The following is a 21258-nucleotide window of genomic DNA, read 5'->3' as shown; positions in this document are numbered from 1 at the left end:
TCCGATGAAATCTAAGACCAAATTTGAGACCAAAGACGCTTTTAGGCAACTAATTGACACTGCAAAACGCAAACCTAAACATCTACAGACAGATTTGGGGAAAGAATTTTACAATACTGAATTTAAAAATTATTTGGAATCCTTGCAGATAAACCATTATTCAACCTATTCAGTTAAAAAAGCATCAATTGTAGAAAGGGTTATAAAAACTTTAAAAGGCAAACTGTATAAATATTTTAGTTTTGTTGGCAATTACAAATGGTTTGGAAAACCTTTACATGATATTGTGAATTCATATAATCATACATTTCATCGCACAATAAGGTGTAGACCGATAGATGTTGATTTCCATAAAGAGTCTGAAATAAAATCTATACTAAACAAACCTCGCTCATACCTACAAACAAGGGCCAACAAATTCAGTGTAGGGGATTGCGTACGTATAAGCAAGTACAAAGGCGCTTTTCATAAAGGTTATACGCCTAATTGGTCTACAGAATTATTTACAATAAAACAAGTTAAGAATACTATACCCGTTACATATTACTTAGAGGATCAACGAAAAATTCAATATTAGGCACCTTTTATGAACAAGAGCTGCAAAAAACAAAGTATCCTAATGTTTATCTTATAGAGAAAATAATGAAAAGAAAAGGCAACAAGCTATACGTTAAGTGGTTGGGTCTTAGTACAAGCGAAAATAGTTGGATTGAGCGCAGTGCTGTTGTATAGAGGTAAATCTATTTATAATACTGATGCGAATGTTACTTTATCACTAGTTAACTGACTATGAAAGGAAGAGGACTTTTAAATAGTGCCATTAATAATCTTCCATTTGAACTACACATACCTGGGTACAATTATTGCGGCCCTGGAACTAAATTACAAGAACGCTTAAGACGGGGTGATAAAGGTATCAACGGGTTAGATTCAGCTTGTATGCAGCACGATATTGCTTACGACAAATATTCACGTATAGAGGATCGACATAAGGCTGATTTAGAACTTTATAAAATGGCTAAGCGACGTATGAATGCAAAAAACGCTGGGAAAGGAGAAAAACTGGCGTCATGGCTGGTTAGTAAAGTTATGAAATCAAAAATTAAGACAGGGGCAGGTGTTAAGTCATTTAAGCACTTAGTTACAAAAATACGTAGCGAATTAAAGAAAAAAAGAATGGAAATATCATAAGCAGTGCTTATACAGCTGCGAAGAAAATATTTCCTAACACAAGTCGTATGCGGATACCTCGTATAATACCTATTCCAAAAACTGGAGGCATATTACCGTTGATTCCTATATTCGCGGGATTATCGGCTCTGGGTTCTCTGGCAGGCGGCGCGGCAGGAATAGCTAAAGCTGTAGGAGACTATAAAGCGGCAAGAAATAAACTAGCGGAATCTGAACGTCACAACAAAATGATGGAATCCATAGCGTTGGGCAAAGGATTACATATAAAACCGTACAGAAATGGCAAAGGACTATGCTTAAAAACCTCAAAAAACTAAATGGTAGGTTACCCAGTCGAGCTCTCACAAATGTCGATATTATCAACAATTCAACGGGTATACCTTATTTTAGAGGAGTATTTATGAGAGACCGCTTACCCAAACTTCCTAAGCGTAGAGAATGCGCGATAATTAACTTAGACGAATCAAAAAACCAAGGAACTCACTGGGTAGCCTATGCAAAGGATAAAAAATATTGTGAATATTATAATAGCTTCGGCGATATTAAACCGCCATTAGAGTTGATAATATATTTGAAAAGATTTGATATTTCATATAATTATAGGCAGTTCCAACAATTTAATACTGTAAATTGTGGTCATTTATGCTTAAAATATTTAAAACAATTTTGGCAGAGGCGTTTAAATTGTTAACACTAATAAAAAAAATGTCATTTACACGATGTCTTTCACTTTATCCATAACGGGAACCTCCTCTAGTCTTACAACAAATTATTCGCCTGAACTTCAATTGGACGGTGAATACGAATGTGGTCTACTGTATTTATCTACGTTTAATTCAATACCTAACATAGATAGTCGAAATTGCAAATTTTACTACGGTGAGGGTGAAGTATTGGAGATACCAGAAGGCTCTTATGAACTCCAGGATTTAAACGATTATTTAAAAACACATGTTCAAGGCTGTTCTTTTAAACTTTTGTGTAATAATAATACTCTAAAAACATCTATTTTTTGCTCTAAGAGCATACATTTTGGTGGCGATAACTCCATAGGTAAACTACTAGGTTTCGGTAATGAAACTGTTCCTGCGAATATATTAATGGAATCTCCATTTCCAGTGTCCATTCTATCGACGACTATAGTTCGAATCGAATGTGATATCATTAGTGGATCATTTATCAACGGAAAACCGAGCCATATAGTTCATGAATTTGTACCTAATGTGCCTCCAGGGTATAGAATAATAGAGACGCCTAAAAACGTTATTTATTTTCCCGTCACTCAAAATACTTTAAGTTCTCTTAAAATAAGACTACTAGATACCAACAACCAATTGATAAATTTACGCGGAGAAGAGATTCAAATATATTTACACCTGAGAAAAAATGATTGATTTCAATAAAACAGCAGTGAACCGTGATAAATCAGGCAGTACCCTTGGTGCTATCAAGAAAAGAAGACCGAAAAGCAGGCTCACTAGTGAAAATATTTTGTTTCTCAGATCAATCGGTTTACTAAAATGAGCATTCTGGACTTAGCAAACTCCTTTAGCTATGATAACTCAATCGAAAGTTATGAATACCACTCGTACAAACCTTACGTTACAAGTTTTAATTTGAACGATGAAATTCGCATACCCATCAATCAGCAAGATATGTACGTGTTGCCTTCAGCTAGCACATTATACATAGAAGGTACTATTACAGTGATGAACAGAGAAACAAAACAACCCGTGTCGAGCGTCCTGTTTACCAATAACCCTGTCCTCCATTTCTTTCAAGACATTCGATACGAACTGAATGGAATTGAAATAGACAAAATAAAAAATGCAGGAATCACAACAACAATGAAATCTCTTTTATCCATGAGTGAACATGAAGCGAGAATGGCAAAGTCGTGGGGTGGGACATAAAAGGTACTAAAGTTACCCAAGGTTTATTTTCTGCTTCTATACCATTAAACAAAATTTTGGGCTTTGCTGAAGACTACAACAAAATTATTATTAATTGCAAACATGAACTTATACTTTTACGCTCTAACACTAACTTGAATAGCGTTAAATTGAACCCAAATGAATATATAGACAATGTTACTTTATCAAAAGTGGTATGGCGTATGCCTCATATTAAGGTTTCCGATAAGGAAAGACTGAATCTTCTTAAATATGTGGAAAAAGATCGTGCAATACAAATTGCGTTCAGAAACTGGGACCTCTTCGAATATCCACTGCTGCCAAAAACTTCCAAGCACTCTTGGGCTATTAAAACTTCATCTCAAATCGAAAAACCTCGGTATGTTATAGTTGGTTTGAAAACTGGTAGGAAAAATGCGTCCGACAAAGATATAACACATTTCGATCATTGTAACTTGAGAGAGGTTAAAGTTTTCTTGAATTCTATATATTATCCTTATGAAAATTTGAATGTTAGTTTTTCCGATGAGAAGTATGCTATATTATACGAGCAATATTCTAAATTCCAACAGTCCTACTATAATCGTAGTCAGGCACCCTTGTTAAATCCTTACGATTTCAAAGAAATAGCACCATTGTTTTTCGTGGATTGTTCAAGACAAAGTGACACTTTAAAATCGGGTGTTGTTGACATCAGAGTTGAAATAGAGTGCAGTGAGGATATACCCGATCAAACATCTGCGTATTGTCTTATTTTGAATGATAGCATTATAGAGTATAGACCTCTTAGCAATATAACAAGGAAAATATCATGAGCACTAAAAGCTTATTCGTGGATGTTCAAGGATTTAAATCATTAAATAACGATTTTATAATAAAGGAATTCGCACTTAGTACTAAAGAATACACGCAAGTCTTTTTAATAAAACCACCCTACACGTTTTCTCATTTATCTCAGCAAGAAAGAAAAAGAGTAATATGGTTAGAAAAAAACCACGGGATTTTATGGAGGGAAGGATTTGTCGATCACAGAGAATTTAAAAGAATGATTGTGAACCATTTAAATAACAAGAACATTTATGTAAAAGGAGCGGAAAAAATTAAGTGGGTTAAAGATTTGTGTGCTAATTGTGCTGTAATAGATTTAGGTGAACAAGATTGTCCTAATTTTCTACATTTGCATGAAAAATATTGTAATAAGTCTAGTGCATATAACTGCCTGCATCATGAAAAAAATGTGCTTTAAAAAATGTTATATGTATTAAAAAGTGGTATTTTGATACTATTGTGTCTGCACAAGATTTATAACGATGTTTACTATTTTAGAAATAAGCACTGTATTATGTTTTAATGATAATAAATAAAAGTCTGTAATGAAAGACCCATTTTTTATTTTTTTATTTTACGCACACATACATTTTTAACCTTAACAATAAACTCAGAAATTTTCTTGTAACATTGATTTAGAGATTTTATTTATTAAACTGTATGCCGAATCCACAACATTGTCCACTGGTTCGCTGGCTATATATTGAGCACTAAAGATCATATTTTCTTCATCATCACTCTCTGCCTGGCTTTCCTGCCCGTTACGTAAGCCGATGATTTTTATTTGTATCAGACGGGGTCCCTCAGCAACAGATTTTCTACATTTCACAAAAGTAGTGGATGATTTTAATTTACGTTTTGGAGCACGCTGTTTAGTTTTTATTTTCTTTTTGTTGGGTGTTTCTATTGATGGTGCTGTAATGGTCACGTCATGCTTGTTGGCAAGTTCTGGATATGCGTCTTCAAATGTCTGGGTGTTCCACTCTTGAGCATGGGTAAAAGGATCCTCCGGGTCACAATGTTCGCACATGTTGAAACTGTAACACAATAAGTATTACCTTTAATAAAGCCTTACTATTAAGCATTAAATCTACCTCTTGTAATTTTAAGTTTTTCTTTTGTAAAATAAAGTTTAAATAAATAAATAATAATAATGTATTTAAATTATCACATAATATTTACTAAAAGTATATAATAAAAATAAAATAATTACTTACTTGAACTTATTACTTGAACGACCACTTCTTATTGTATCAAATTCATAAATGCGAACATTATAACAATATGGAGAATGTCAGTATTGCAGTTTTCCAATAATGTTGTTGACCTGCTTTTGCCAGCGTAGGCATGCACGCGCCAAGAAATTAGACTCTATTCAGCTATGCAATATATACAGGTTAGGTAGATAAGCTTCTTGTTACTTGTCGGCGTTAATTGATTTATCAAACAGCTCAAAAGAAGAGAGTCACATGTGATGAGCAAAATTAACACCTTTGTATACTTACTCATTATCATTAGTAAGAAATTGATGTATTTAATTATAATTTATAACACTGAGTGAAAGTTACTCACAGAGCGCACTTGCAACTATTATTTACTATAAGATAGGTATAGCTCTGTACTTCCTTAAAGAAAAATGAATCTACAGCACTCAGGCTTTTGAGTAGGAAACTTATAACAAAAATAATTGTCATCCTTTTAAGAATGTATTCATCTTTTTACATTATTTTCATTGGGAAACATTGTTAAAGCTACTTAAAAATAACATAATTATTTGTACAATAGGTACTATATTGAATACATTCTTAAACGGTTGATCAGTATTTTGGTTACACCCTGTAAAAATGGAAAGTATGGGAGTGTATAAGAAGAAATAAACTGAACACATATTTTTTATACGTTTATTAGATAAGTATACAAAATAAAAGCATAAAATACAGACGTGCGTTATTATATATATATATTTATTTTCCAATGCAGTGAGTTAGCAGAGTATAAGTAGATATCCCTCATCCTGCTAAAATAAAGTGTAATTTTTTTCATGATTAACTGTGTTAACTAAGTTTAATAACAATTTGAAACACTTTCACGGTAAATACAATTGAAATAGTACATTGAAATTCGCTACAACATATAATATTCAGCACTTACTTTTAGTTACAACTTTTCCATTATTTGTTTCGGATCTACAAAAAAGAACTATTACCCCATGCCATAGTTGAAACTTTGTCTGATAAAATAATTCGTTTATCATCTTTATTACATAAAGCAACTTTGTTGACCGTTTGAGTGAAGATGTCATGTTTGATAGTTTTAAACAAAATATTCTTTTTTCGAATGATTTTATCGTTTAAAAGTACGTCTTTGTAATTTTCCAGTGTCAAATCTTTGATGGCACCAGCCTTAGTACCTTTTGCTTTTTTTACAAAGCCCTTTTTCGGGTGTGTACTAGTTATACAATACAGCTTAGACCTCAATCCTACAAACTCTGTTATAAGTGATCCTTCTAGCTCATCTTTGAATAGTCCCGGAATCTTTTTATTACGCAAAGGAATCTGGAAATCATTTAAAGGACTGTAATTACTCGTATCAAAGAAATCTAAGAAATGTGTCCTTAAGTCTTGGTAAAAGTCTCTAGTTTTAATTTCATAAATGAAACTGTCAGTATCAGAATAACAGAGGCGAACGCGATCACTATAGTGGGGTTTTATTACCGAGTAGTGAAATTTGTACATATGGTTTTTGGATAGTTCTAATACCGAGAATCCTATGTAAATGGGTTTATCCAATACAACTCTTTCTGGCTTCATTTGAATGGCTACCAAGTTGTCAGTGAGCACTGTGGCGCTATGAAAATTGGGTCTTGCTATTAAAGTACCGGCACAAGTAACCTTTTTAGTGCTGTTTCGTTCGTCATACCACTGGTTGACCAGTTTTACGTCAACGCGTCGTTCACAATCCTCAAGAGTTTTTCCGAATATCGAATTGTTCATTAGTTTAAATAGGTCCTGTTGAAATTGGGTTTTCGCATTTTTCCGCAACTCTGTATTTAAGTCTATGTATTTCTTTAAAAAAGAATTTTGTTTAAAAGTGAGTACACGATGTATTTTCTTAATAACCAAACCGTTTTTGAGGCATGTTTTTAGATGCTCGTAATGAATTACGTACTCATATTTATCGAACAAATTTGGAATTAATTTTGTATTTTTTCCTCCCGGAGGAACAAACTTTTCTGCGCAAAAAGGATAGTCGTTGTGATCATGATGTAAATATTGCGGATATAGCAAGTCAACCTCAAGTATATACCCAAATTCCGCGTCGTCTGAAACCGATGTAATATCTAGGTGTGAAATTTCAAAGTCATCCAAAAAACGAAAATCTGACACAGGCAGCGGTTGTGACATTGCATACCCGTACAAATTATTACAATCTATGTATATGAGAAACGAATCAGGTGATTTGTTATCGTAGGTTTTCATATACTGATTATTTGCAATGGAATGTCTAGTTGAACACATACAAATCCCTCCTCGAATCCCTTTTTGAATAAAGCGAATGATTTCTAGGTCTGATATTAGCTCTAATTTAATACCAGTCATTAGTAACATTGCATCGAATGAAAGACTAGGGGAGGTTAAATAGAACGCAGGATCTAGTCGATAACTAACCATACAATTTCGCCGAAAATTTTCAAAGATGTCTGATAAAAGTAAAACGTCGGTCTGAAGGTAAAGATCCGTATATTGACCAAGATTTTTTATATTAAATGTATTCCATACAGTTTGCGCATGCACATAATCCTCATCACTTATGTTCTCCGAAGTTAACGAGTTATAAAATAAATCCTGCGAAGGTAATTCAGTCTCGGCAAACGTGTCCCAACATGTTATATAGTCATAAGGATAAACACCTTTTCTAGTCAATAGGTCAAATTTGATTTCATCAGGAAAAAACAATCGTAAGTGAGAAAAGTCTGCCTTAGCAAGTCCCTTCGCTAATTTTTCTAAACTTGTATCTAGGAATTTAAACGAATCTACAAATCGTATCCGCACATACTGATCGTCAGGCATCTTTAAAAACTTACTGAAGGATATATAGTTTTCCTTGTTCTTCGCAATTATTTGCACCTTTGAACCTACATCCTCGCATAACTCCTTTATAAACAAGTGCGCATCATATCCTGCTAAGTTATGAAAGAAAACAGGAATAAATTTGGGAACACTATAACGTAAGTTACAGTATTGATGAGCGGCCCCACGATAAACACCAGTTAAGTGGCAGTGATCTCTTACTTTGTCGCCAAATAAAGCAGTCAGGCAAATGTGGCATGTCTGAGCATTTTTGTGGGCTAAAGCATTTGTTTCTGTGAAAATCATAGGCACTTCTTCACGCAATATTTTATAAATATCTTCAACATGTCTGTATAAATATTTTAAAAATTTAGAAACACAGTCGGGTCCTCTGTATTGAATAAATCTATTTAAGCGTTGATCATAAGAGCAGACTATGTTATAGGCAAAAGCTGCGGGTATATGCATTTGTTTATTTACAGTGAAACTTCCCTGAGGTTCCTTTTCAGGCTCACATGATTGAAATGGCCTAAGAATTGTTTCAAAGTCACAATAAACTACAAAAGGAACATTATAGTGACGTTCATAATGTTTAAATTGTAGATATGTACCTCTTTCCGGGAGTACAGTGGCGATTCCACTACAGGAGTGACTTTCAAACTTGTCTAGGGAAGGAAAATAAGAGGCAATCTTCACAAAAGTAAAGTTTACCATGATGTTTAGTTATTTGGGAACGAACCAATCGAGACAAATTATTTATTAAAACGTAGTGCGATTTATTTCCTTTCTCTATTAAAAGTAAATTAATTTTCTTACTCCTTTTATATTGAGATCTATAAATAGGTCCTGCCACTGTACGATTACCCATTAAAGAATACACATTAATACTTAAACCCACATTTTTATGCTCAAACATACCAATATCAGAGAAAGTTATGGGAAAACTGAGACCATCAATATTCAACACGTCTTTAAAGTAGGGGTATGAGGCCGTACGCTCTTTGTGATTTTTTGAGGGATAAAGCGCAGCAACAATACTCCACAGAAAACAATATTCATCTTTATTCTGTATGTTAATACAAGCTTTCTTGTTTTTAATAGACTTAGGTAAATCTATGTAAGAAGATCCTTTCAGAGGCTGGTATTTGTTAACATTAACCTCTAAATATAAATTAGATAAGAAAGTCCATCCACTATCGCGCTGCTCAAAATTTTCAATGTTATTTTTTATGTCGTTTATAACTTTTTGGTATAACTCAGAAAATGTATAGTTTTGATGTACTGTGAAGTTTTTTGTCGTAAACGACTTTGTTTCCTGCCGGTTGTTCTTAAATAAAAGAAAGTTTCCAAAATACTCGAAATTGATTTTTAAACACACGTGCTTTATCAAACACTGTTTTATAATATTTTCTAGTTTCGACGTTAAATTATCTAAAAACTGTTCAGGTATAGCAAATTCTAGCTCTTCAGATCCGAAAACTCTATAAGATGATATACGACCCTGAAAGGCAGACGAAATCTCAATTACGCCATCAGTTACTGCCACTAAAGAATTATTTTTGTGTTTAGTACTTCTCAAATGACCAACCCATTTATTTTTCAGAACTTGGATTGAACAGGCAGAGCAAAAAGGCATTTTAGTTCCACCTAACTAAATTCGCGTATAAAACAGTAAAATAAGTATTTATCTAACTAAAGTAAGTACCTATATGTATATGTGTGGTATCCGAATACAGTTCAAAATATACACTTAAAAATTATTTTTGACAATGCTGAATTTTTAACCTTTTTTGTTGTGAAAAAATGTAACTTCAGCATCGTCAAAAAGAGTTCTTAAATGCTTTGTGAGTTTTTGTAGATATTCCCACTGAGGAGTATCGTTATTTATTTGCGCTTTAACTGCCAGAAGGGCCTTTTTCCACTTATGCTCCGCTAACTCACTGCGTATATCGGCGGTGTTGTATACTCGCAGCTCCAAGAAAACTCCCCCTCAAGATCAGCAGCACGCCGAGTCAATCCATCAGCCACGCGTTGAGTTATAGACGAGCGTAGCTGGTCTGGTGTAGGGCAATTTTTCGCAAATGCCTCGTCATCAGGAAATAGCTCGAAGACGTCGAAGGGGTTGCTGGCAGTCTTTTTCTTAGACGCTCCACTAGTAGTCCTGTAAATAATACAATAAAATATAAGTAATGCAAAACAAGGCAACAAAAAATATTTTTCAGATTACAACATAGGTGGGTGTCACAATTATAATAATCGAATAGATGCATATTTTAAATGTGTAACATACCTAGGAGATTTCGCCTGGCGAGGCTTCTTCACCTTCTTGGTCCCCGCGTCAATTTCTTCCCACTCTCGTTCTGAATCGGACCTGAAAATATTTTAACAATTTGTAAATTTAAATTCATAATGTAAGTAGGTAAAATAAAACGTAATAATCAAAAACAATTTACGTATGCAACGCATACAATATGTAAGTAGGTACGTGCAGGTGTCATATCTTTTTACCTATTAGCAGCATCGGACTTTCTTTTCTGCACCGGTTTTTTCGCTTTCGCACCTCCAGTCTTGTTATTTAGGGGTACAATAGTTTCAAACTCGGAGTCCGACCTAAAAGTAAATTAAAAAAATCATTTTAAACCTTGCACATGAGCAACTAGTATTATAATTTAAAAAAAGACAAAATACAACACTTACTTACATGTTATATGTAGAAATGACGGCGGTTCGAACTTATTATTTATAAGACGTATGAGTACGTAATGTGCACTGTAAAGAGCAAAGTAGCAAAGGAATAAACAATTAGAATGATGGTTTATTAATAGCAATTTATTGATGATTTTACTAAACGAATCAGGGGTGTCACAGTCCTCATTTTACTAGTACTCGTAATAAATGCATGTAAGCCATTTGTATGACTAACTTAATATACTACGGTGTTTAAAATGCAAAATCGAGGCACACTTATTAAGTGATTAAGTGATAGTGGTATCTTAGGTGTAGGTAATCTTATTCAAGAAATCACTCCATAGCGGCAAGATAACATGTTGCTAAAGTAATTTATACTACTAAATTATTTTTGTAATTATTCTCAATTTGGTTTAAAAGCCAATATTCAAACATATTATTTTAGTGTACTTAGAATAAGTTAAACACCTAACAAGAAAACATTGGTTTTAAAACGTATGTTTTGCGCTGATGAAACATCCAAAACAGTGAATAAAGAGATTAAGGTGTTTATCCCGGTTATGATAATGTTACTTTATCATATCACCAATAATCATAAATCACCAAATACGTGCCGGCGGCAACCCTATATTTATGCCAATACTATGCTAACGCAAGTATCCTATAACAATTTACATCCGTTTCGAAATTACGAAATGTTAAGTAGATGTTGTTTTTAACAATTAGTGCAATCAATGCAGAATACCTAATTAGAATAACATATGGATATGACGTTGCATTTTCGCAACACGAACCTTGATGATCGGCTAAGTAGCAGTACTTAACAGTACCTATAAAATGGATGGTCCTGGGTTCGAATCTCAAAAATGGCCAACATTTCTGTGAAGTGCTTATTATTATTTTTTCTCTTCGTCTTTAAATGAATGAATGAAAATGTTTATATCAGATAAAAATGTCCATATTTTTTAAATAAGACTTTAGACTATTGCTATTAAAAGTAATAATTGAGCAAATATATAATGACGTTACAATATATTTATGTGCATCTATTAAGTATTTATCCTCCTAATACAAACAGTCTAAAACTCTTGTTCCAATAAACATACATAGTTCGAAGTCATTATGAAATAATTGTTTTGCTCAAATAGGGTCCTTTTGTTGAGTGCTTAACTAAATGAACACATGAGATTTTTTTAGTTGGAACCATTGAAGGGAAGCTCCTTACTATGGAAACGATAGTGAACGACATCTATGGAAATTAGCGCAACCTAGCATAATAATATATTGGATAACACGATGCCTTAGAAGCATCTAATTAACGAAGTAGCTAGTTAGTACCATCCCTCACTAATAGAGGCCGCACTTGCAGTAAAACATCAATGATAATAAATATGATCTGATTACATTCCTCCTTGACATAGCAAAATAAGACTATAGTGTATTTTCTGCCGTTTCAGACTTTTACTGTTTAATTACAAAGTCCACAATTGTTAATCAAAAGGTGGTATTTACTTCGTTTATTATAAACGATAGGTCTACATCGCACTATCAAAGTTTTTGATGTTACTTCGTATAAATAAACGCCTTATAGACGACGTTGATGAGTCTCGACGACCGGGGACTCCAACGTTCACACTTTTCGGAATTGGCCAACCGACTTGTGTGCAATGTTGAATCAGATACTTAGGGAAACTCTGTATATACGCGGTCGATATATATGGATTTCCATGCCTGAAGAGGATTGTACTTAAATGATGCACGTAAAATGCGGCCTTACGCCGGGGTTGAGCACCTTGGAGGTCCATTCATGTTCTGTGACGCTGACGAGTTGATCAGACATGTTGTGTGAAAACGCCATAGTCAACCGAGCATTCGCTTGGAAGAGACTCGCACTCTGGGACTGGCCACCTCAGAGAGTGAGTTGCGTTAAGCTTTTGCATCTTTTTTCAAGAAACATACATTTTATAACGTGTTCTTATAACTGATATTCACTGAAGATTCAAATAAAGTGCTCCCAAAACACCTTTGTTTCAAGAGACGACAAGTAATTTGAATAGTATGTAACATAGAAAAAATCTTAGCCCGATGTTTGAGAGCCCGGATATATGAGTTTGTAAGCACTGGAACGATTTCGATCGCGAAACGCTCGAACGGTATGAAGTGATTTTAAACTTCCCAACGGTATGGCTAACATGATCATGCAAACGCGATTATTATAGCAAAACGATATCGATGTGGTTTAAACTTCCTAACGATGATGATACAATTCTTGCCCAGATATTTGAGGGTTAGGATGTATTTGGGAGTTTAGACCACTGGAATGAGTTTGAGCGAGAATCGCTCGAACGAAATGAAAGTGGTTTAAACTTCCCAAATATATACTACTAGTGTAGAGGAGCACTAAGAAAGGATTTTCCAAAATTCACCTCCTAAGGGGGTCAAATGGGGGTTCAAAGATTGTATGGGGAAACAAGATTAGTTTGACTATTTTATTCGAAACTTCACAGGAAGATTCCTTAAGACATATGACTGAATACGTGTTTCAGGTTTTTTGAAAATTTAATCACTAAAAGGGTGAAAAGGGGATGATAAAGTCAAAAATCAATATGGGTATCGTTTTTATTGTATTGTATTGTATTGTATTCGTTTATTTCAGACATAACAGTCCATATTGTTACATTACGTTACACTTATATTTAAAAATAAAGCTATAGAATTCAATTATTAATTTAAAATGAAAACCACAATTAAAACAAAATAAATACGAATTAAATTAAATTAAATCAAACTAAATTAAATTTATATTATTTATGGTTTATCGGGTGGCTGATCACGATAAATACAACGTTTTTAAAATCTAACGAGGCGGAAGTTAAATACCTTCTCCCCTGTTGTGGTGCAATGGGGTTTAAATATCAAAAAAATATATAAAAGAAGATATTGACTGACTGACTGACATATCAATACACAGCCGAAACCGCTGGTCCTAGAGATTTCAAATTTGGCAAGTAGGTTCCTTATATAGTGTCTCAGGAGCACTAAGAAAGGATTTTCCAAAATTCACTTCTTAAGGGGGTCAAATGGGGGTTCAAAGTTTGTATGGGGAAGCAAGATTAGTTTGACTATTTTATTCGAAACTTCACAGGAAGATTCCTTAACCCTTCTGATGTCGCCTGTCAATTTTTATTATTGAAAAAGTGACCTTGACATTTAAAATAATAGATTAAAATTCCCACGCACTGATCAGTGCTTAGACATACGAAAGGTTAAGACATATGACTGAATACGTGTTTCAGGTTTTTTGAAAATTTAATCCCTAAAAGGGTGAAAAGGGGGTGATAAAGTCAAAAAATCGATATGGGTATCGTTTTTATGGTTTATCGGGTCGCTGATCACGATAAATACAACGTTTTTAATATCTAACGAGGCGGAAGTGAAATACCTTCTCCCCTGTTGTGGTGCAATGGGGTTTGAATATATAAAAGAAGATATTGACTGACTGATTGACATATCAACACACAGCCGAAACCGCTGGTCCTAGAGAATTCAAATTTGGCACACAACTTCCTTATATGGCGTAGAGGAGCACTAAGAAAGGATTTTTCAAAATTCTCCTCTTAAAAGGGTGAAATGGGGGTTCAAAGTTTGTATGGGGAAACAAGATTAGTTTGACTATTTTATTCGAAACTTCACAGGAGGATTCCTAAAGACATATGACTAAATACATGTTTCAGGATTGTTGAAAATTTGACCCCTAAAGTCAACAACACAATATGTGTATCGTTTTTATGGTTTATCGGGTCGCTGATCACGATAAATACAACTATTTTAAAATCTAATAAGGTGGAAAAGAAATTGTCTCCCCTGTTGTTGTGCAATGGGGTTAAAATATCCAAAATAGCCATAAGTATAGCTTTAGTTTTTATCTTTACTTCTGGTTCAAGAGATTTCAAATTGACACGGAAGTTCCTTAGAGGAGCACTAAGAAAGGATTTTTCAAAGTTCACCTCCTAGCATGATAATTTGACAGGGGCAAGGACAGGGACAGGTCCAGGGACAGGGACAGGGACAGGGACAGGGACAGGGACAGGGACAGGGACAGGGACAGGGACGGGCACAGGAACGGGATAGGGTTAGGGAGAGGGATAGGGATCGGGATAGGGATCGGGATCGGGATAGGGATAGGGATCGGGATCGGGATAGGGATCGGGATCGGGATAGGGATCGGGATAAGGATAGGGATAGGGATCGGGATAGGGATAGGGATAGGGATAGGGATAGGGATAGGGATCGGGATCGGGATCGGGATCGGGATAGGGATCGGGATCGGGATCGGGATCGGGATCGGGATAGGGATTGGGATTGGGATAGGGATAGGGATAGGGATCGGGATAGGGATAGGGATAGGGATAGGGATAGGAATCGGGATCGGGATCGGGATCGGGATCGGGATCGGGATCGGGATAGGGATCGGGATCGGGATCGGGATCGGGATCGGGATCGGGATCGGGATCGGGATCGGGATCGGGATAAGGATAGGGATAGGGATCGGGATCGGAATCGGGATAGGGATCGGGATAGGGATAGGGATCGGGATCGGGATCGGGATAGGCATCGGGATCGGGATCGGGATAGGGATAGGGATAGGGATAGGGATCGGGATCGGGATAGGGATCGGGATCGGGATAGGGATAGGGATCGGGATCGGGATAGGGATCGGGATAGGGATAGGGATAGGGATAGGGATAGGGATAGGGATCGGGATAGGGATAGGGATAGGGATCGGGATCGGGATAGGGATAGGGATTTGGATTGGGATAGGGATAGGGATAGGGATAGGGATAGGGATCGGGATAGGGATCGGGATCGGGGTCGGGATAGGGATAGGGATAGGGATAGGGATAGGGATAGGGATAGGGATAGGGATAGGGATAGGGATCGGGATCGGGATCGGGATCGGGATCGGGATAGGGATAGGGATAAAAATATGGAACGGGGACGGGGATAGGGATAGGGGAGGGACGGCGACGGGGATAGGGATAGGGGAGGGACGGCGACAGGGACGGGACGGGGACGGGGACAAAGATACAGATAGGAACGGGGATAAGAATAGGGATTGGGGTCGGAATAATCGGTCTGCAATCGATATCTAGGCAGTGTAAAATGCAGGTGGCTCAGTGGGAAGGGATTAGTAAGTAGGCATCGGCGGGTATCCTGCATCCCTAATAACTATTACATTCAATGTGCTGTGAGAAGATCGTTGTTTTGCTTGCCTTTTATATGTTTACGTTTGCAATAAGTATAAGCAAAATGGAAAAAAAATTAAGCGATAATGCAAGGAAGTACTTTTTACCCTACCGACCATAGCGTCGAGATACTGGCTATGTGGGTTGTATGAAGTTTCCCCAGTATAAATATTTATATATTTAAAATACATACATATTCGTACCTAATTATTTTTATTTTTAAAAACCGGGACTTAATCGCGTATAACTACATATTAAATTGACATACATATTCGTACCTACTACCTACGCTGTGGTCGCTGTGTAACAATTCTACAATCATTGCAAGAATTTATTTAAAAACAATAGTAATATGTGTAAGGTACAGTCAGCCAAAACCGGACCGTACAGCAAATAGATCAGTTACAATGGCCCCCCCAGTCGAGAATTGCCCCGCTTTACCTTAATCGAAATAATCGCGGACAGATGTATTTGGATGTGTGGTGTGACAAGACTGGATAGGATTCGGAATGAGTATATAAGAGGAAGCCTGAAAGTAGCACCAGTGACAGAGAAATTGAGAGGAAGTAGATTAGCATGGTATGGGCATGTAATGCGGAGGGATTAAAGCAATGTTATAAAACGAGTGGTAAATATGAAAGTGGATGGATACAATGGTAGTGGAAGGCCTAAAAAAGATGGATGGAATGTGTGAACAACGATATGAGAGTGAAAGGTATTAGTATGGAAATGACGGTTGATAGAGAGAAATGGAGGAAGATGATCTGCTGCGCCGACCCCAAATAATGGGAAAAGGGCAAGGGAATGGTGATGATGTATTTACAAAGAAACCTACGGATCCAAATGAAAATCTTATTTTTTGTAAACGTTTCAATAAGAATACTTTTATTACGCGGGCGAAGCCGCGGGTAAAAGCTAGTAATACATATAGGACATTCTTACACAGATTGACTGAGGCCCACGGTAAGCTCAAGAAGGCGTGTTGTGGGTACTCAGACAACGATATATATAATATATAAATACTTATATACATAGAAAAAATCCATGACAGGAACATCTGTGCTCATCACACAAATAAATGCCCTTACCGGGATTCCAACCCTGGACCGCGGCGCAGCAGGCAGGGTCACTACTGACTGCGCCAGACCGGTCGTCTCCGCCGCATTATTGAGTAAGACAGTCGCACTAGGAGCAGAAAATGGTCATCCCTGGCGTCACAAGCTGGCGTCAATTGGCACGTTGTGACATGCCAACTGAAAAGGGTTACCAACCATCTGGCGGTACGTGGCCGAAGCTTTCGTGTTGTATTTCTGGAGGATGGTCACTCCTGTGCGTAGCCGAATGCACAAACGCCCACGAAACGCTCACGATAATATATCTTTCGTACTAGTAGCTATCTATCTCTATCGCCCTTGCGTATTGAGCCAGACTACATTTCTGCGGCGTTTGGGTGGCGTTTCGCGTCGCAGAAATTTGGGTGACGTCACTCCTTGACACATTGTCACCTGTGTTCGGAAGGGTCACTAACCTTCTGGCGGTACATGGCAGCAGCTTTCGTGTTGTATTTCTGGACGATGGTCATCCCCGGCGTGACGTCCGGCTGGCTGTCGAACCACTCCTTGAGACGAGCGTTGCCCCCCACCTGACAATGGGACGAGTGTTAATGTTACAAAATTGTAAAGATGCGACGCCCCGCTGCTTATTAAACGGCGACGGTACGGAATCGCAGTGACGCATCGTATCCGTACCGTTTTTACCGTATGCTCAAAAAATGGCGACGGTACGGAAACGCACGACGTGTCCCATACAAAAGTCATTGCGTTTCTGTACCGTCTGCGTATTTTGAGCAGCGGTGTGGAGCGGAGTGGCGGTAAAAAACGGCACAGATACGATGCGTCACTGCGATTCCGTACCGTCGCTGTTTTTTAAGCAGCGGTGTGGTAACACCTTAATTATGTCATCTCGTGAGGGAAGTGTTTGTGAAGATGACATTTTACGGTGGTTTATTTGTATACAATAAACATTTTACAGATGTAGTGCGAAAAGGTTTTCCTTCGTACTTTTCCGGAAACGTTCGTATTTGTCATGTGCTAGTTCGAACAGTGTCAGTACGTCTTGTACAGAGACTGCCTGAAATAGCATGACACGTTCGTACGTTTCCGTAAAAATACGATGGAAAACCTCTCACTACATCTGTATATCCATTGATAAAAATAATGCATGTATTTGAATATGATTGTTGATTTTTTAGGTTTTAAGTAAATACAAAGGCAAAGAACAGTTTTAAAACGTTAACTCGCGTATAAGCAATATACATCACTAATACATAGTAGGTATAAAAGAATGTATCGTGCATATATGTATTCTAAGTTTCTATTCAATCTTTCAAATCTATCCCGATAACCTAAGATTGTCTGGGAGAGATCGCGTACAGCAATAAGACCAAATGTTGCTAACCTTTATTTTTATTGTAAATCTGTCATTTTTAAATATGTTATCTTTGTGGCGCAATAAAGAATATTAACTTACTTCCCGCTGTCTGTCTGTACCTATGTAAGCTTAGATCTTTAAAACTACAGAACGGATTTTGATACGAGTATTTTTTTAATAGTCATTCAAGAGGGAGGTTTATAGTCATAAGTCATAACACCCACCCGGGTTTTGTATAAATAAAATACAAGAAGAAACTGACTGACTGACTGACATATCAACGCACAGCCGAAATCGCTGGTCTAAGAGATTCCAAATTTGGCACGTAGTTTCCTTATAAGGTGTAGAGAAGCACTAAGAGAGGATTTTTCAATATTCACCCCCTGAAGGGGCGAAGTGGGGGGTCCAAAGTTTGTATGGGAAAAGAAGATTAGATTAGTACGCGGGCGAAGCCGCGGGAAAGAGCTAGTTTCGTATAAAATTGCTACAACTTTCAGTTTGCGTCTTTTAAGGCGTCAAACACGCGGTATATTTTTTATTTAAACATCTAATGATACCTACTCAAAACAAATAACGCTTTTATTCAAACAAATAATAGTCATTTTGCACAAATCCAGACTAAATACATAATATAATTTCACTAATATAATTCACGTAATTCTACGCCATGCCTACGCCGCCCATTCGCAATGCAGGAATCAAAATATGAACAAAACAGGAGCGTCAACAGCCGCAGGCGAGCAGCCACCCCCCACCCCCACCAATAGGGGGGCAACACGCGGGAAACAATATCGCTATCGAAAATTAAGCCTGAGCGAAGTTCACGGCTAATTGAAATACCTGGTACAGAGATAGAGCACTATAGAGGCTAATATGGCTAGCATCATGCTGAGTTGGGTCCATTTCGTGATTGAACACTTTTATGTCATTTTGTTCTTTGCTGTTTTATGTTTGATGTCTGTACATGTCCGTACATGTTATGTGATCGTCATGAATAATTTATGTATTTTATGTTTTATGTATATTGGAGCTTTTAGTTGGCACAGTTGTTCAGGTTAGAGCAATTGTAGCTTTTAGTTTACTACCGTCTCTCAATAAAGGATTTTTTCTACTCCCGTACTGTTATTCGTGAGTTACAAGGTCGTGCATAAAACTTAAAAACCCTACATAAAAGATGTCAGGACAAGTCTATCTAGTCTATACCCTGAAAACATTTAGTAGCAGTAGCACGATATAGCTGTTACAGTTTAGTAAATACATTGCTACCAACTTAACAAACCAATTCGCAGAGTCGAGACTCCTTCGTTTTCTGCTGCGTTCATGGGCGACGCGTCAAATCGCATTCAAATGTATGAGAACTCGATTCAACTCGGCTCGATTCGTCTTAGAGGCCAGGCTTCAAAGAACCATACCATAGACAGTTTTATTTTCATGTTTGCACTGAAACTGCATATTCAAAATGGTAGGTGGTCCACTAGATAACTAAGATGACTGAAAGTAGGTATTTGTTGATTTATAATTTTCTTTCAAAATAAGTGCTTGGTCGTAGAAAAAGTATTGTATGCAACGGTGTTTAACTGAGTCAAAAAAAACTCCACTCACATCAGTTCATAGGTTTTGCCGTGGAAGGTAGACGAACACACAGACCGACACTTTACCATATACATATAAAATTAGTATGGATTTACAAATTTGGAATGCATGTTGAAAGACAGCTTATTGTGTGTTTTTACATGTGACATTACTGAATTGCCATCAACATATTAAGAAATTTTCGACAAATTCTGTCAAAACTAAAATAATAATATAATTGATTGAAAATTTATTCCAAGATTGATGAAGGATATGATTTATTTATCATACTCATACTCATTTATTTGTAAAGCCATATTACATGTCAAGATTTTAGTTTAAACAAATAATATTACATAAGTATGGCACGTAATTAGAACTGTGAGATCAGAAGACAATACGGCTGCCAGGTTGTTACAGTTTTAGCACCACCCAGGTCACATCTAGGTAATGTGGGTAACATGGCATGTTGTGAAGTTATTTACCATTATGTTTTAAAGATTCACTGGAGGAGGCTTAAGTCAAAAACAAACTGCGGAAGAAAAAAATTAAAAGGAATTATAACATAAATAAGTAATAAGATAATTCATCTAGACCAGTGAATGCAATGAAATTTCTATTTTGATCTAAATTAATGGTTTCCCGTAATAGATGCATTAGACTTTAGTATTATAGCTACTGATTACATACCACAGACCCTGGGTCATAATAAAATTAGTCTAAAATTAACAGGAATTTATTGCTTACATGCTAATTTCGCTGTGCAGCCTTTCAGTCAAAAAATATTTCGTAAAACAAAAAATCGTTTCATCATGTCCTATCTACTTCCTGTTTAACTTCGCAATCCACTTAAAAAACAAGTATCCAAAGAAAAAAAACCATGGACAATTTCGCAATGATCTTGTAGTGGGGTATACTCACTTGCATCTTTTCAATCTCGTTCTCCTTCCATTTGTCCATCGTCACGGAACGGACGAACGAGATGTGCACGCCGAGGCTTCGGTGCACGCCCGAGCACTCTAGGCAGATCCAGATCCCGTACGTCACCGACACCCATTGAGGGTTCGAAGTGTCGCACTCGAAACATTTCTGAAACCCAACAAAACATGATGACTATGTTACCAGCCAATAGTTATTGACAACACTAAATCTTTCACTTACATGATTGTTGTCTTGAGAGCGGATGAGGTTTAAACGACGTCGTGTCTGAGGCGACGCCATCTGGTCCGACGTCTTGGATCCCTTCAGCTTGACGAGAAACTTTGAAACGGTCCCAAACCGGAGTCACAGTAGGCCCCAGCTGCAATTGAAGTGATTGTG

The 21258-nt window shown here is 36.7% G+C and overlaps 1 protein-coding gene across 1 annotated transcript in view; it reads right to left on the bottom strand.

The window, feature by feature from the left end:
- LOC125240585 (ADP-ribosylation factor GTPase-activating protein 1) overlaps positions 1-21258 on the bottom strand; it is a 58643-nt gene extending 37385 nt beyond the window's left edge. Inside the window, exons 1-3 of the mRNA XM_048148536.1 lie at positions 21100-21258; positions 20860-21027; positions 17465-17578 (exon numbers count right to left, since the gene is read on the bottom strand). Coding sequence (XP_048004493.1) covers positions 17465-17578; positions 20860-21027; positions 21100-21159 — 342 coding nt within the window. The 5' untranslated portion in view covers positions 21160-21258. The remainder of the gene's footprint in view (positions 1-17464; positions 17579-20859; positions 21028-21099) is intronic.

This window comes from Leguminivora glycinivorella, chromosome Z (assembly GCF_023078275.1).
Source record: "Leguminivora glycinivorella isolate SPB_JAAS2020 chromosome Z, LegGlyc_1.1, whole genome shotgun sequence".
Lineage (NCBI taxonomy): Eukaryota > Metazoa > Arthropoda > Insecta > Lepidoptera > Tortricidae > Leguminivora > Leguminivora glycinivorella.
The sequence above is the reverse complement of the archived record's forward strand: the minus strand, read 5'-3'. Positions and strand labels throughout refer to the sequence as shown.